Source organism: Glandiceps talaboti, chromosome 5, assembly GCF_964340395.1.
Source record: "Glandiceps talaboti chromosome 5, keGlaTala1.1, whole genome shotgun sequence".
NCBI lineage: Eukaryota > Metazoa > Hemichordata > Enteropneusta > Spengelidae > Glandiceps > Glandiceps talaboti.
In genome coordinates this window covers 4,732,501-4,750,000 of record NC_135553.1, presented here as the reverse complement: position 1 = coordinate 4,750,000, position 17,500 = coordinate 4,732,501, and the positions used below count along the sequence as shown (strand labels likewise).

Below are 17,500 nucleotides of genomic sequence, written 5' to 3'. Positions count from 1 at the left end.
ACCTTATTACAAATGTCGGCAATTTTATTCGGTTTATTACAAATGTCGGCAATTATTACAAATGTCGGTTGTACATCGCTGTCGTGACCTGCCACAACCACAACTACCATATCATCAGCATCATCCCCACCACCACCACCACCACCACCACCACCACCACCACCACCACCACCACCACAATCACTACTCGGGCTTGTACTCAGGCAGCTTCAAGTCTAAGGCGTTACCCTAACTACCAACCAATGCGTTAATTCCTGTCGACACACACTAGCTCTCCTAAACTCATTATACACATATGAAATGTTCGTCTTCATTACTCGTACAAGCAATAAGATACTCTGAAAAACATCATGTAATCCAAATCCGTTATTCCCATGTTACCCATGCAAACAATATGGAGTATTATGAATTATGTAAAATATTATACATAGCTTAAGATTTATAGGGTATACAAGATTGCTTTAAGAAAAGTTGACATGGGGATTATCCTTATAGTGATACCGTTATCAAATATTAACATGTAAGATCTACAAGCCTTGTAATGCAAGGATAATATACGAGACGATGTATGGTGTTGTGTAACTGGAACATAGACAGTATTTATCAAAGCACTGAGTCCGGCCTTACGGCCGGTCTCACCCCAAAGCCTGAACCAGGAGAGATGCTCACCGCTCGGCGGTCAAAATCCAAGTCCTCTAAACATGAGACGCTATAGAGTCGTTAAAATGACTCTCAGCAACAGACAGAAACAAGCTACAATTATATTCGTTCTGACTTAAGTTCTGCATAACTTACATTCGTTCGCGATCGCTGTATATATTCGGAACAGCCAGAGTTACACAATGTAACACTTACTTAGTTTTGAATAACGCCGGAGGCATTGTTTTGGTTGTAAGAGAAAGTACCAAGTGTTTCTGCACTCTGGTATTGAAAGTGTTGCGTCTTGTAATCTTGATTATCACTTCTTTATTACGATAGGCTCATAAACAAGTGTAATTCGACTCTCACTGAGCAATGTTTCCAATAAAGGAGAACAAATCAACAACTACGTCGTCGATGTTGAGCAGACTGTACTTTAGACAAAATAGTGATCTTATTGCAATTCCCTATCGGCTCAATCGGGAGTACTTGTATTATATGAAGCTAGGCATAGAACATTACAAAATCCTCAACATTGATTGAAACTTCACATTTCAAAACCAAGAAGAACAAAGTACGTCTGAAACGTGTAGCTTTTACAGTGATGTTAGCTTGGAGATAAATATTCAGCAAATCTAGAATTGTGTCAACAATCCCATCCAGGTGCCTTCTTCCGTTTCAGTGATCTTCTCAGGTTTCAATAATTCTGTTCACGTGTATTCCCTAGGTTTTCTCAGCACGAATGATGATGCAGCCCGAGGCAATTACGGAACCCTGGACCAAGTTGCAGCTCTTCAGTGGGTAAATGACAATATCCATTATTTCGGTGGAGACAACTCTTCGATTACTCTTTTTGGACAAAGTGCAGGCGCCGCCAGTGTTGGTTTACAAGTCATCTCACCCAAGGCTAAAGGTGAATAATTTTCTGTATACATGTACTATGAATCTTTGTACACTTATTACAGATCAACGACACATGTACATTTTAACTGTACAGGTCGATGGTGTTGTTACTGTATAGACATTTGTGAAAAATAAACGCCCAAACAAACGAACAAACATACAAACAAACAAACAAGTCAATGCACTTATGTATGCGAGCGAGTCAGGAAGTTATTCTCGATATTGCTTTTCTTCGTTTCCCAACAGCCAGCTACGATATAATCATTGGCGAGAGTGTTTTGCAGTATTTGGCTTCCCCGTGTCTATAGCCATCCATATACAATCTTCAGGATAACCATAAATTTTACCAGTTTAAAGTATGGATTGATGAAAATATTCCATCCTATACACACAGGTTTAGAAAATGTGATTTTTACTTTTTTAAATGTAAAACATATGTTAATGCAGTGCTGGTAGTGCATGTACATTAATTATTCACGGTACCCCTTGTATACATCTCATTGTATGCCATTAATTGTTCTTAATTGCTAATATGTAACAAACGAAGCGTGGCATTTATCAAACATCCGTATAATTCAGAGATTACGGTCGCCTGGGGGCGCTATATACTAGTATTAGCTAAACGGAGTGACTGAGTAGTTTATTGCGACTACTCAATTATGCGTGTGTTTTTTTTACATATAATGAAATCAATCAAATGGTAGCGCTCCCATTTTGTTTGACAGTGTGAACACTGATATAGATAACTCTGTCTGTCTGTCTGTCTGTCTGTCTGTCTGTCTGTCTGTCGTGGCCTGGTCGGGTGTCCTTCTTTTACTCTACACTGATACTCTTCATTTGATTGTAGGTCTATTTCATCGGGCAATAGCACAAAGTGGAAGTGCATTTGTACCTTTCGGTTTTAAACTTCCCCCATATGACATTGTTAAGAATACCAAGAGGTTGGCCGAGATGATGGATTGTCCGACGGAACCTTCTGATCAATTGGTGGAATGCCTCAGGACAAGAAACGCCTATGAAATTGCAACTGCCTCTTCTAGTTTTGTAAGTCCAGTCCAGAACTGATATGTAGTTTTAAGATTATTACCTCGGATTAGGAAGAAACTAGTGGAAATGAGTATTGAATATTTATGACGATACATCTCATGATCAATTCTGCATGTCTTTAACATTTCGCTAGTAAAATGATTACTGTAATATTGTTATTGACCATTACTTATTACTTCACGATTCTGTTACTTGTACGGAACTCGTGCACACACACCCGGTTCTTCTTTTTAGTCCATTGTTGTTGTTGAAGTTGTTGTTGTCGTCGTCGTCGTCGTCGTCGTCGTCGTCGTCGTTGTTGTTGTTGTTGTTATTTCCAAGAAAATAAAAGTGTTATGTTTTCAAGACTGACAGAGTTTTCACATGTTTCCCTCAATACAATAGACGGAAGGTGACATGGTTCCATTTTGTCCAATAGTGGATGGACCTGGTGGTTTCATGCCAGACGATCCTTACACAATGATGGTTAATGGAGACTACAACAAAGTACCATGGCTTAGTGGATATACAAGGCATGAGAACGGATACACTTTATGTTAGTATATTACCCTCATTCGAATCAACTTATAGTAATTAAAGAGAAACGGGTCAGATCTGAAAATTTTCTATTTATTTTTTTGTTTTTGTTTTAAAGAGTTACATATTACTAGTAATGCAATTCTACTAACTAAGCATAATCTCTTTAGTCCGAGGCTCACATTTCGTCAAGCTCGTTGAACAATTTGTCGACGTAATTATTTTTTTTTTACAAAAAGTTATTGTTAAAATCAAGATTGTTGAGAAACCGCACATGTGTAAACATGTCACTGTTATCTGGAAATATTACACTCGCTTCAAGGCACACATTGAAATAATTGAGTTTCATGTAATATTTTATTTAGCGACTATGAGGTAGTTTCTCAAAATGGACCTTGTTTCTTTAATAATTCAGTGGAATCTAGCACTCGGAATGGTTCCCGGAAGGGTGTTTTATAAACCTTGTATTTCTATGACTAATCCTCATACATGTACATTTAGCTGACCTAAATTTAATTGTAGGTCATGTCAGGTTATCAACATACAGGTAGCAATCCGTTTCTGCGCATGCGTCATCAAAGCTTAGCCCTGTAGCCCTCATTGAAAATAGAAATTGAAAATAAAGAATTGTTCGCTTTCGTAAGACGGATGCATTCAATATTATTTATTCATAATAAAACTGATGTACACCATAACTATGATAACTCATTTTGATAATATGAGTGTCTACTGTCATATCTTATTCAGATTTGGCAATAGATTAAAAAGACCAAAAACCGACATGTTTGTAACAAATATATTGGGCAAATATTTACTAAATGAATTTCATTCCCTTGGATTTTTATATTTCAATTCGTACTTGTAACACTGATTTTGTATTTATTTCTGCAGTGGTTATTCCAGGGGTTAATAACAATGGTATTTCGAAGAAAAAGTTTGAAGATTTGATAACGACACGGGTCGTCAACTCGAGGGTTTACAACGAGAATGGAGCTGGTGATGATACTGTAGCTTATAATGACATTTTCAATTCAATAAACTTTCGTTACACGCCATGGAAGAACCCGGATGATGGAATTGAATTGAGAGATAGCTACGTAAAGGTGAGTACTTGATACGAAACAAAGTTATGAGCTTTTTCGTGCCTGCCTGTATGTATGTATGTATGTATGTATGTATGTATGTATGTATGTATGTATGCATGTATGTATGTATGTATGTATGTATGCATGTATGTATGCATGTATGTATGTATGTATGTATGTATGTATGTATGTATGTATGTATGTATGTATGTATGTATGTATGCATGTATGTATGTATGTATGTATGTATGTATGTATGTATGCATGTATGTATGTATGTATGTATGCATGTATGTATGCATGTATGTATGTGCCTTTTTAATCTCTACATTTTGATTAATAATTTATTTTGAATGTTTTCATCTTAGTTAGGTGTTGATCGAGGTTACATGGCTGGAGTATATCTCCAAACCCGACTGATTGCCGAGGATTCCGTGCCAACATATTTCTATCGCTTTGATTATATGTCAGAGACTAATCCGCTTCCAAGTTGGACAGGTTTGTACAATTCAAATCAAAACTTGACCAAGATACTAGTAGTCCCATATTATTGCATTTGTTCAAAATGAGAAGTCCTCTTTCTAAAAGGGGAAGAGGGTGTTCAGTTCACTGGAATTAATGAACTACGTTCGTAGAGATAGTTTCTAAAATTTGTTGTCTAACTTCTTCTTCAAAGCATATGTCCGTGGTTGTTGTTTTTACATTTTTGAATATATGAGGCCACTAAGTACACAACTCAAATTGCTGAAACTGATGTGAATGTAAAAGTGACATCAACAATAAAATAAACCACTGAAAATAAGTTGAAACTCTCTTAACTACTTTTGACAACATTGATTGAAATAAGTCCACGGTCAGGTCTGTTGTGTATGAACTTGTTGCATTGGTGATCAAAACGAAGGAATATCTACCGAAATATTGTTTCACTGACTGTGGTGCTGTGTGGGCATGTTACGACATTTCATACGTCTATCGACTCGATGGCAGTCATGTTAAAGACGTCATGCCATTGTGTGCTACATGAATGAGACAAGCTTGTGTACCCGGTGGTAGCGATGTATGTTACGTTACCTCACCTGATTTCTGTACATGGTATACTATTATTCCATACCACGTTAAATGTACTTGAAATAAATCATGACTGATAAATAAAGCAATGAGTGCAACTGGAGTGTGAATTTCTTGCTGAGGGTTGATAACAGTCTACTCATTGACAAGGTGAAGTTAAACTTAGGATTATGGATCGTTGAATAGATATTTAGTTGGATTTGAGAAGGGTTATCGAATTTCACGAAAGGAATGAAACGGTATGGATCACTTCAGAAATGTGGTCGAAGTTCACATCGATATTGTTCCGATACCTTGTTAGATGTTCAATATTGCAGGCATAGGGTATACAAAGAATATAAGGAGGTGATTCAATACATTGTCTCTGGAGTTCGTCAGTTGGTGAGTGTTATAGATTTTGTTTCAGCTGCTGCGGTATGATTGATTTTGATATAATCGTTTTAACGTCAGCCTGTTCCTCGTTCATGTCCAGGTGTTGTACACGGTGAAGAACTGTTTTATCTATTCGGTGTACCGTACGAAAATGACCGTCGACGTGACTGGACTGACCTTGATAGATCGATGAGTGATACAGTGATGTCACTTTGGACTAATTTTGCCAAATATGGGTAAATAAATTTTAGATATGCATGCATTGTGTCGACATTGCAGTGAATATTTTGAATCGTTCAATTACTATGTACTAAGTTTGAATATATTGTGCTGTCTTATCAGTTATCTTTAAATTCACACCGTATTCATCTATAGACCAATTAAATAACTGTATCGGTACTGTATACGATTCTAAAGTTTATAGTTCATAAATATATGCTGTTTGTGGTATCCAGATGCTTGTAAATTAAGCGAGGAGTGTTGTTGGTGGAGCGAGACAGACAGACAGACAGACAGACAGACAGACAGACAGACAGACAGACAGACAGACAGACAGACAGACATACAGACATACAGACAGGGAGGGAGGGTAGAGAAGAGGGGGTGAGTGAGAGGAAAAACAGGGATGAGTGTTTACTAATATAACTGGATATGAGGGGACATCTCAGTCTCTGAGAGTGCATAGAGTCTGAGATCAAACTATAGTTTTCGGCATGTATTCTTTAGGCATGTATTCTTTATTACATTTTCAGTAACCCAACCTCTGACGGTGAAACAATACCAAACATAGATCACAAATGGAAAACCTTTGACCCAGAGACATCTGACTTGTTTCATATCGACTTACCTTGTACTACCAGTAACGATTTGGACTCTAAGAGCGCTGCCTTCTGGAACGAGTATGATAAAAAGGTGTCCTCGTCCGCAGCATATCCTGATTGTACGTACTGTGATGACTGCTGAAACAAAGGTGTTCATTGTTTTCATAATAATTATTCTTAGATTGTGACTGATGAATCGTTAAGAGCGCTGCCTTCTTGTCCAGGAACGAGTATCAGTGATTAGAAGGTTTCCTCGTCCACAGCATCTCCTGATTGCACGTACACATACTGTGATGCCTGTTGAAACAACATGGTGTTCATTGTTTTGATAAAAGTTATTCTTACAGTCGTGTGTGACTAGGTGATTACAAAGACATGTCATTTGCATGGGTTGCCGATAATCAATATCTCCTTAGCAACCGTGGTTTGAAATTAATATTTGAGAGAATATGGTCATTTGGCTTTAACTTTGAAAACTCTTTTGGATTATTCAATAAACTAGAATAGGAAATATAAGATGTCTAATAGAAATGACTAACAAAACAAACAGTGAGAAGGTTTTTTTTGTATGTACTTCATGTATTACCATGTCAATCATCTCACATGATATTGTAAATGTTACTGTATTTCAACTACGTGCTTTAGATATGCAATGTAATTTTGGGATTTATAACCTTCACAAATAAAAATCTTGTCGATAGTAATAAACGTGTAACTATCATCATGATATACAAAATTTGAACGTCCACACATTTGATGTTCATGATATCAGCACATCATTCTGTTATCCAAAGAGTTTATTTAGTGTTTATCATCAGCTTTTGAACTTTGGAATTCATAATAGAAAATGTAGGCATGCTATGCAGTCAAACTTTACCATTGACGTGTTTTGGCTAGAACAGAAAAATAACAATGAAAAATACCTTTAGGCAAACTTTATTGTATATAATTTTCTACTAGGGTTACTATTCAATATTTACTTTACGACATTTGGCTGTCAATGTCGTACAAATTTCGCCAATTTATCTGAAAACTGAGTTTGGCACTCATCGTCAGTTTTTGAACTTTGGAATACACAGTGGAAACTTTAGGGATGCTACGCACGCTAAATTTGCCCTATACTTTGTTTTGCTAGTCTAAAAATAGAACTTCTACAAAACGATTAATTCATATAATGAAGTTCTAAAATTAACACATCATGTCATATTAAAACTAGTTCAATCGTACCTGGTACAAACAATCCCGAAATACCCGGCAATGTCGAGATGTGTTAGGCGTAACGGAATGTCACTGTAAGTACAAAGTTCATAAGCTTTTTGACTTCAAGTAAGAGTTCAAGATGAAAATTCACTACAATATCCTGAATGGATATAATTTAGATCTGTGAGTCGTAACACTTGCACAGAGACAGTGCCCATGACGTGTCCTAATTGTTCCTAACAACCTACTTTGGTCTCGAAGTAAGTCATAAATCTAAATGGTGTGACAGGATGATACTGGGGATACTCCAACCATTATCTATGTTGACCTTCAAGGTCGATGTACCTGATGCTATATTCTCGTTGGTTCTCACAACAAATTGATTGACAACTGATATTTTGGCTGCCTGTCCCGTGTATGCACCTCGTGTCATAGGATTGTACGGTTGAATCACATGCTAGTATACAGTTGAGATGATGAGTACTCCTTTGTTTCACCTTGCTGTAGTTTTTCTGTGCGCGTACTTAGTACACGGATTTAACTATGAGGGTGATACCAAAGTAGTTAACATTCCCGACCAAGGAGATGTACGTGGCAGGAGATACCAAGTTGATGAAACTGGCGATCTCTTTGTCAATTTCTTTGGTCGGATTCCCTTCGCCGCTCCACCTGTCGATAATCTAAGATTTCAACCTCCAGGTCCAGAACCATCGTGGACGGAAGAAAGAGATGCAACTTACTACGGACCAGCGTGCCCACAACTTGGTTCGCTTTTCTATAATTTTTCGTTGTCTAATCTTCCAATTCCCTTTCCAACTGCCTTACCAATACCATTTCCGCCACTGCCAATCGGCCCGTCGACAAATTTGGCACTTGCAGACATTCTGAAAGCAATCATAGCACCCGACTTAGATGATGACATACCAATACCCGAACCAATCCGGGATATAATCAAAGAGATAATTGGTAATTTGCCGATTGATTTGGAACGACTTAGAGAAATTATTGGAACAATCCGTAATATATCCAATAGTGATATTTCATTCAGTGATATCCTCGATGAAGATTGTCTTTATATGAACATATATGCACCAGAGGTGAGTATTCTTTCTGAATTATTACAAAGTTCATTGTTAGTATCAATAGACAAATACCAGTGCACCAATCCAACTGGGCTGTGATCACTATGCACTGGCACCGGTACCGTTTCTATGATTACTCTGAATTCAACAGTTCTATTCCGTAAGGTATTTCAAATGGAAGGTAGGATAATGTACCTCGGGAATGATTTTCATTACAATTCGTAAAATCTCTCCATTTGTTGAAAGCTAGGGGTTCTGACGTTCATTATCTTGTTTTTAGCGAAGTCGACACACTTTATAAAGTATACTATCTAACAATAACCATGGCTGGCATATCAGTTGGTATGATCTGAGTACGATGCATGTCAAAGTACAAGACTTCAAAACGTACACAGTTGAATACCGTATCTATTACTGATTATTGGCAAGACAAATAAACAAACTAATATGTTATCATCATCATCGTCGTCGTCGTTGCCATTCTTAACACCACCATTACCATCACCACCACCACCACCACCACAACAACAACAACAACAACAACAACAACAACAACAACAACGGGTACCACCACCACCACCACCATCATCATCATCATCATCATCATCATCATCATCAACAACAACAACATCATCATCATCATCATCGGCGTCGTCGTCATCATCATCATCATCGATAAAAATCAGCACAAAACATTCACAACTAAAGCACCATTATCTACCACTGACATCCTAATCCAACATACCCTTCAATTCGTTCAACAGACACTGGATCCCTCAGAAAAGTTCCCCGTCATGGCGTTCATACAGGGTGGTGGATACGAAATTGGCACTGCTATGTATTTATACGACGGTAGAATTTTGGCACAGAGAAAGAAAGTTGTTGTGGTGACGTTCAACTACCGTCTTGGAGCACTAGGTGAGGAAGTATACAGTTCTTTGCCATAACTCTCGTCAGTTTATCTGAGCATCATGATATCACGAAGATCGACAAGTCAGGAATTACTTGTATATTAATGTACTCTTCGCTGACAAGATGTCTGGTTACAACGAATAAACCCATGGTAACCCATGGTAACCCAAACCGTGTGATTAAATATTGTAAGGTGTACACAATATAAAGGAACACAATCATTAACAGTACAGCACAAATGAAATAATTGCACATACTAATAAAACCATAAATAATGATGATATGTTCTTGTGAGAGAAATCATTCCGAGCTTTCATTCCTAAGAGCTAATCGCATGGCGGATTTAATAACGTATGTATTTAGGAAGAGATTTTTGGCCTTGATATTAACAAACTTATAGCCTTCGTAATGTAAATGGTGATATACCCTTAGGAATACGACTGATATTGCGGCCTGTATACAATTCCCACAAATTGTTAATTGCAAAGCAAACAAACACAGACTTTATCTAAGATGTGGTGATTTTCAGATTATGTCAATGCGTTTGATGCTCCGTTTTCTATTACTGGTTAGGCTATCTAAGTACGATGGATGGTGCATCTCCTGGTAACTATGGAATGCTAGACCAAGTAGCTGCCTTAAAATGGATACAGAAAAACATTGAGTACTTTGGAGGTGATAAGGACCGTGTGACTGTGTTCGGAGAGAGTGCGGGAAGTTCCAGTGTTGCCATGCACTTGTTATCTCCAATGTCTGAGGGTAAGATTGTTGTACGGATTGTAAGTGTTTGATCATATGATAACACATTAAAAAATCCACACAAAAAAACCCAATTTATTAAATTTGGTAGCACATTATTTTAATGGTCATGAGTTTGGTTGACTTCATACATACTGAATAAAAGGGGAATGCCACTACAGGAAATAGAGATGTTCGCATACCTTTGGGTTCTGGAAAGTCATTTCATGATTTAACATCACATAAATTTCACGCAATTGCCAAGAAATACCAAAACGAAACTCTTTTTATACCCCATTGTGTTGTATGCATGCATGCATGCATACATACATACATACATACATACATACATACATACATACATACATACATACATACATACATACATACAAATAAATTATAACGCCAAACTCTATTACCATAGTTTTGGAATCAATTTTTATAAAGTCTTTTTATTTTTTAAAACAAAGGGTTGTTTCAAAAAGCTATCCAGCAAAGCGGTAGTGCATTATCAGTTTTTTCCACCTTTGTTCCACCGTACGACCCATTGAATGGTACCTATGGACTAGCAGACAACATAGGCTGTCCACGTACTCCGCACGAGGATCTGATAGCTTGTCTAATGACGAAAGACGCGTTGGAAATCTGTTATCACACACCACCGGTAAGTACAGTGTATATTATGCGAACACTTTGGTTGTATATAAAGAGGAGTATACCAACTCTAGCCTGTACAGTATGTAATGTAGTCTTCTAGTAAGACCTAGGACCTGCACTCTCTGAAGCTTGCTGAATAAAAACCGAAGATGAAAAAAATCTTTTCTTTATGGGTAGCTATATGTACACATTAGTAAGTCATAGACATATACATGAAGTGGTGTAGTCTACTGAAAACGTCTTGGATTGTGCTAAGCAGAAAGAATAATAATAGTAATAGTAATAATACTAATATTAGAGATAACATTTTTATAGCGCTAGCGCCTTTCATAATGAATGTCATGACCATGCCACATTGACTATAGTGTACAATTATTACTCCTAGCAAAGACCTATCTTGTCATATCCCTATATAACATCCTTAACTTTCTAGTCGAGGGGAGCAGCCTCTGTACTATCATAGAATTAAATCATAAAGCTCACATGAATGACTACAAGGTCCCTATTTGTACAGCGGAATTGACAGTGGACGGTATAGTAGTGGTTAAAATTTGGCCCAAAGACTTATAAGTCATTCAGAAACAAATGGAAGCGACATGGCTCGAACCGACAACTTGTAGATTCAGTGTCGCCATTGCCTTTATATTCCGCCGCCACGACTGAACGTGTAGGGAATAACCAGTTATGTACTAGCATACCGGTACTCTACTGATAAGTTGAATTTCCCTAATTTACTTTTAAGGAGTCTCGTGTACTGAAATTGCAACGTTCATAACAACAGAAATCCATTCACTCATGACATACTCTTTCACCGAAAATGGAAAATTTGGCGAATTCCGTCCAGTCGTCTTGTACATGCTTGAAATTAGAGTGACCCACAGATAAACTCTCACTACAAGCGTGTTACAGTAACTATAGTAACTATAGTTGCCTGCATATAAAATGACATTGCTGTCCTTGGACAACTTCTGTCTGACTTCTACATTACTGAATACAAGTATTATTTACGATATGTGTTTCTCTAACTTCTCCCAGGGTAATCATGATACGTTTACATTCATCCCTGTCGTGGATGGGGAGGGTGGATTTCTTCCCGACAACCCAAGAACCTTGATGGAAAAAGGTGCATTCCATAAAATGCCGTTGATGCTTGGGTACCTGAATGACGAGACCAGTCCTCTCATGGGTAAGTTCATTAACGATTTATCACTGTCCATAACACAGGAAAACTTTTTAAAAAAATGAAATGTGTCTGGTATTTTATAGAACGTAAAAGATAGGTAATTGAATTCTTGAAGGGACTAAATACAGCAAAACCTGTAAAAAGGAAGGCAACCAGTTCTAACAAACAGCGGTGTGTCTAACTTTCGTCAAGATCTGATTAACTGTATACTGCTAAAAAAAATCTTTGGAAACAGTTGGACATCGACTGCTAACTAGTAAGTTGTACTGAAATTCTACCACTGTACCGATTTCTCAAGTACAAAAAAAATTATAGATAATTTTTTGGAATAAGTTAATTTAATGAAATATTTGTAAAATGGAAAAAATATATTTGATGGTACAACAATTCGTCTCTCTCTCATGCGAACATGATTTTATACTGATACTTATTAGACTACCTAGTAAACTAGTTGAATATCAACACTATACGAGTTCATGTAATATGTGTATATGTAGTATGCATGTATATATAATATACCAGTTTTCTAATTCTAATGTACAAGATTATATTTGAAGTGTGGCGATACATCAGTGTTTATTTTTGCGTATTTTACCAATCTCATAAAAACTTCTTTCAATTGCATGAATTCGCTGTAATTTACAAATTAGATTTGACCCTACATGAACTAGCTTGAATACACATCATATCTTTTATTCGCTTTTGGCTGACATGCATCTAAAAGTGTTATCCTTTAAATGCAGTGGGTTGGTTTGACGACCCGGCAAATGGTATAACTCTGGAAGACTTTCGACAAGTATTATGGGATAGTGTCGTCACTGAGAGACCATACTATTCCAACAACGTAAACTATGAAGACATGAACAATGCATTGGAATATGCCAATTTACCCTGGGAGGACCTTACAGATGAAATGTTACTAAAGAACGCATACACAAATGTAAGTTCATGTCGTTACGTGTACTTGTGTAGTATATATGAGAACATGTCTCAGAACTTGAGTTTTTTCATACTTGCTCACTCCGAGTGCTTGTCCGTATGTCCACATGACCATTTGTTTTTGCTGTCACTGTTTATGCTCGTAATTGTTTGTAAACAATGTCGATTATCGATATCGTTTCAATTCAATTCTTTCAACGTCAGTTTTTAAAATTTGATCAGAGACTAATATCACTGACCACACATACATACATACATACATACATACATACATACATACATACATACATACATACATACATACATACATACATACATACATACATACATTCATACATACACACACACATACACACACATACATACATACATACATACATACATACATACATACATACATACATACATACATACATACATACATACAAAATTATTGCACAACATGAGCACATAAAAAAGTGGCGAATTCTGTTACATTGGGGGCTCTTTGTTTTACGGAGTCCAAGAAAGCATTTTCAAAACAGCTGTACCCATAATTGACGCATGTTGTTAAAGACTTTCTTTCAAGTCGCTACATTCTCTTATATATGACTGATATGATATAGGCAAGTTGCCAATTTCGCTCCCAAAAATGACGAAGAGGCTAACTCGTACCTTTTTGTTCGTAACATTAACGGGACTTGTTCCTAAGACTTGGTAACTGAGATATGTTTGTGTGAATAAATTCCACATAAATGGTGGTGATAACCTGTTTATACTATTTAAAACCTCAGTGATAATTGAACTTTTCCTTAACATTATAGTATATATGTTGGAACAAGCAAATTTCATTAACGATATGGCTATAGTGGTGGTGGTGGTGGTGGTGGTGGTGGTGGTGGTGGATGGGGGGGGGGGCAGTGGTTGTGTGACAGTGCCAATCAATGACTCCCTCCTCCCCCACATGTTTAAACTTTAATATGTATCGTATTGCTTACAAACTTAACACCCCCCCACACACACACACACATACATGAATGTGTGTGGGTGTGGGTGTGTGTGTGTGTGTGTGTGTGTGTGGGGGGTATATATATATAGTGCACACTATATGTATAACCAAATCGTTTCATCTCGTCATTATTATTATGTGCTGTTTTTTAAGAAATTATGTAAATAACTAAGTTAAAAAATAAAAATAAATCATACGATAACATTTTTTTCACATTCCAGATGATCGACGAAAGACTGTTCGATTCAAGTATCCATTGGCAAGCACGTTTTACGTCTAAAGCTGGAATGGACACATATGCCTACCGCTTTGATCATCCAAGTGGTATATTTCCTGACTGGATGGGTATGCTAGCCATACATTCTATTGCTAAAGGATCGAATATCCGTGATCACTGCACACACGGACACATCACTCGGTTTAACTAATGCTTTGTTTGTACAATCATTTCCAGTATCCTTCGTAAAAGAAAAATTACTATCAGAACTAAAACAGGGAGTCTTCGCCAGAAGATTGTACATAACTCATACATCAAAGTTGATCATTTAGCAAGTTCAGGTTGTTGTTTTACTTGCTAGAAAAGAGCACTTTTATTTAGCTTTGTGATGTGATTGAGGAGAAAGCTTTGTTTATGTTCCTTAAACTGTTTAGACTCCCCCTGATAACAACCATTCCGTGTTCAGCAGTAAAAGTGTTATATATCAAGTAAAACGCAAATTGATCAACTTTGATCGTGAATGTGCATGTAACAAATATTGTTCTGGCGAACACTACCTGTTTTAGCTGTAATTACTGGTGTGCTTTATTTCAATTTTGCTGTCAAGTCGAACCCAGCACTGCAAACGTTTGGGCAGAGAGGCACACAATATGTCACTGGTTAATAAATTACCTATGTAGTGAAATTCATGAGTAGTTAGTTACTCCCTGGACTTGTATAGAGTTTATCAAACCTCTTGCAAATGTATTAGTTGTTTTTAAGCATATACCCATTATGTCACAACCTTTAATATACGACCCGTGCAGTCACTGAGCACATTGGAAGAAATCTTTGCATATCAGCATTTGATGTATCAGGTCTCTAAATATGCAACTGTCACGGTGTTGATTTAGGGAAGTATCAAAACTTATTACCCAAATACTTGAGTCAATGAAACGCAACATCAAGGATAGAACCAACAATATACAGATTGCCAGTTATATCTCAACGACTATTTCTACATTTGTTTCCAGGCGCAATTCATACCGATGATTTGTGGTTTACGTTCGGTACACCTTATATGCCTGACAAGTATCCATTCCTAAACTGGACAGACACAGACAGACAAGTGACAGATATAGTACAGGATCTCTGGTATAACTTTGTTACGGAGGGGTAAGTAAGCTTTTTCCATGACCTGTGTCCATTAATTATGCAAATTATTTACACTTTATACTTCCCGTGATAATAATTGTAATTGCATCAAGTAGAAAATTCACATTTAGAGTGAAAACAAAAATCCCTTTCTTACAAAATGCATACATCATACACAAATCTGTATTTGGGAATTAAGGTACAAACACGCACGAATTCAAAATCAAAGAGGGAAAATATGACAACTAAAAAGGTATAAAGTTGAAAATCAATTTTATTTTAACGTTTGCTAAAAATAAAACAAGGATATTAAAACCGCGCTAAATGAGATAAGATTGAGTTCAATGAACCCTGAATAATGATTTTCTATGTTTTGAATGTGTTATATCGTTAACGTTCGTGCTGCGATCTATTTGGAGTCGAGGCCAACAATTGCAATTTTCATGCTTCATGTCAATTACCTGTATTCGATAAATCAGCTTCCCAATGGAAGTTCCACATGTGTGTGTTAAAACTGTGATGAATGGTCTTTTCTCTGAAATACATTTCGAATAATTTAAATTGAGGACACCATTTGAAAATTAGAAATAGATGATATTAAACCTGCATTGATGAAACCCCTGTAGATGTGGCACACACAGTAATCCAACTGTACCCTCAATAGAAAAGTGTCGGTTGATTGCAATTGCTTACAAATGTGGCCACCGTGGTATAACTTATCGATACAGATAAAACCGAAATGTTGTTTTATAAAACAGTATTATGGTCTCCATGGTAACTGATCGTGGTTGTTATGAATATCTGTGCAGAGCCCCAAGAGTGTTAGCTATAGAATCATTATCTCCGATCGTTGAACTATCGGAGCTGCAATGAACTGTGTCTTTGGGTTCGAATTCAAGTGACAAGCCAACTAGAACACCTGTGTAGTTTGCGAAATATCTGCGACCCCACACGAATAATATATATATATATATATATATATATATATATATATATATATATATATATATATATATATATATATATATATATATATATAATAATTTATTCTCAAATTAATGATAATAATACATAGCAGTTTTTTTATATACATTGTACTGTAGAGAAAAAGACTGAAAAATAGTTGGTCAAGCAACTAATCGAGTTCAGCCTCGTTACAATATTTATATTATTTTTTTACAAAATCAGTTATTTGACGTGTTCCTATTTTAAACGCAGTTCATGAAAAACACACTGAGTAAGAAAAATGAAAACAAAAACACAGCGAAAGAAAGAAACGCATACAAAAGTATAAATCCAATACACCAACAGAATATATACATATACATAGTGATCAATGTAAAGACAAATTATGAATTTAACAACAAGTAGTCCTTGAAATCGAGTTTAAACCTGTTTCTTGAATGGATATCTTTAATGTGTTCTGGAATACTGTTCCACACCATGGGACCAACAAATTTGATGGATGTTTGGCCTAATCTACTCTTGAATTTAGGGGGGTGAAGTATATTTCGATCTTTTGAACGAGTTCCATATATATATAATTCATACGAACCGTGGAAAACGTTCAATGTCACTAACCGATAGTTATATTTGTAACATAGGAACTTTACAGGACACTACAGGTCTTCGAGTTGTCCATCTCCTATCAACTTGCCCAATGGACCAACTGACGGTTCTAATTAGCTCGTACAAAAAGATAAGGGGTTGTCTTAGAAATTTGCATTACAATGCTGACACGTTTCAATTATGCGTTTCACCTACAGGAATCCGACAGATACATCAGTTTCAAACGTGGAAGGTGAATGGGAGAAGTATACGAAGGATAACCAACGACTTTTTCACATCATGGCCCCAACCAGTAAAATGTTAGATGGTACGGTAGATTCAGACGCACACGCTTATTGGATGCAATATGATGACCAAGTTGTCAGGTCTGCATCCAGAGAAGCAGTGTGCGAGTGTCCAACAGGCGAGCCCTGCGAAGATGTTGGTGAAC

General features: G+C 36.7%; 2 protein-coding genes across 2 annotated transcripts in view; both read left to right on the top strand.

The window, feature by feature from the left end:
- LOC144434902 (neuroligin-2-like) overlaps positions 1-6,593 on the top strand; it is a 16,929-nt gene extending 10,336 nt beyond the window's left edge. The window contains exons 3-9 of the mRNA XM_078123419.1: positions 1,367-1,552; positions 2,390-2,586; positions 2,974-3,124; positions 3,997-4,212; positions 4,563-4,688; positions 5,731-5,866; positions 6,383-6,593. Coding sequence (XP_077979545.1) covers positions 1,367-1,552; positions 2,390-2,586; positions 2,974-3,124; positions 3,997-4,212; positions 4,563-4,688; positions 5,731-5,866; positions 6,383-6,593 — 1,223 coding nt within the window. The remainder of the gene's footprint in view (positions 1-1,366; positions 1,553-2,389; positions 2,587-2,973; positions 3,125-3,996; positions 4,213-4,562; positions 4,689-5,730; positions 5,867-6,382) is intronic.
- Positions 6,594-8,124: 1,531 nt separating this feature from the next.
- The window catches only part of LOC144434900 (fatty acyl-CoA hydrolase precursor, medium chain-like), a 9,474-nt gene continuing 98 nt past the window's right edge, over positions 8,125-17,500 (top strand). The window contains exons 1-9 of the mRNA XM_078123418.1: positions 8,125-8,748; positions 9,498-9,651; positions 10,219-10,404; positions 10,854-11,047; positions 12,076-12,226; positions 12,967-13,163; positions 14,372-14,495; positions 15,381-15,522; positions 17,268-17,500. The exon at positions 17,268-17,500 is cut by the window's right edge and continues 98 nt beyond it. Of these exons, the coding sequence (XP_077979544.1) occupies positions 8,125-8,748; positions 9,498-9,651; positions 10,219-10,404; positions 10,854-11,047; positions 12,076-12,226; positions 12,967-13,163; positions 14,372-14,495; positions 15,381-15,522; positions 17,268-17,500 (2,005 nt within the window). The remainder of the gene's footprint in view (positions 8,749-9,497; positions 9,652-10,218; positions 10,405-10,853; positions 11,048-12,075; positions 12,227-12,966; positions 13,164-14,371; positions 14,496-15,380; positions 15,523-17,267) is intronic.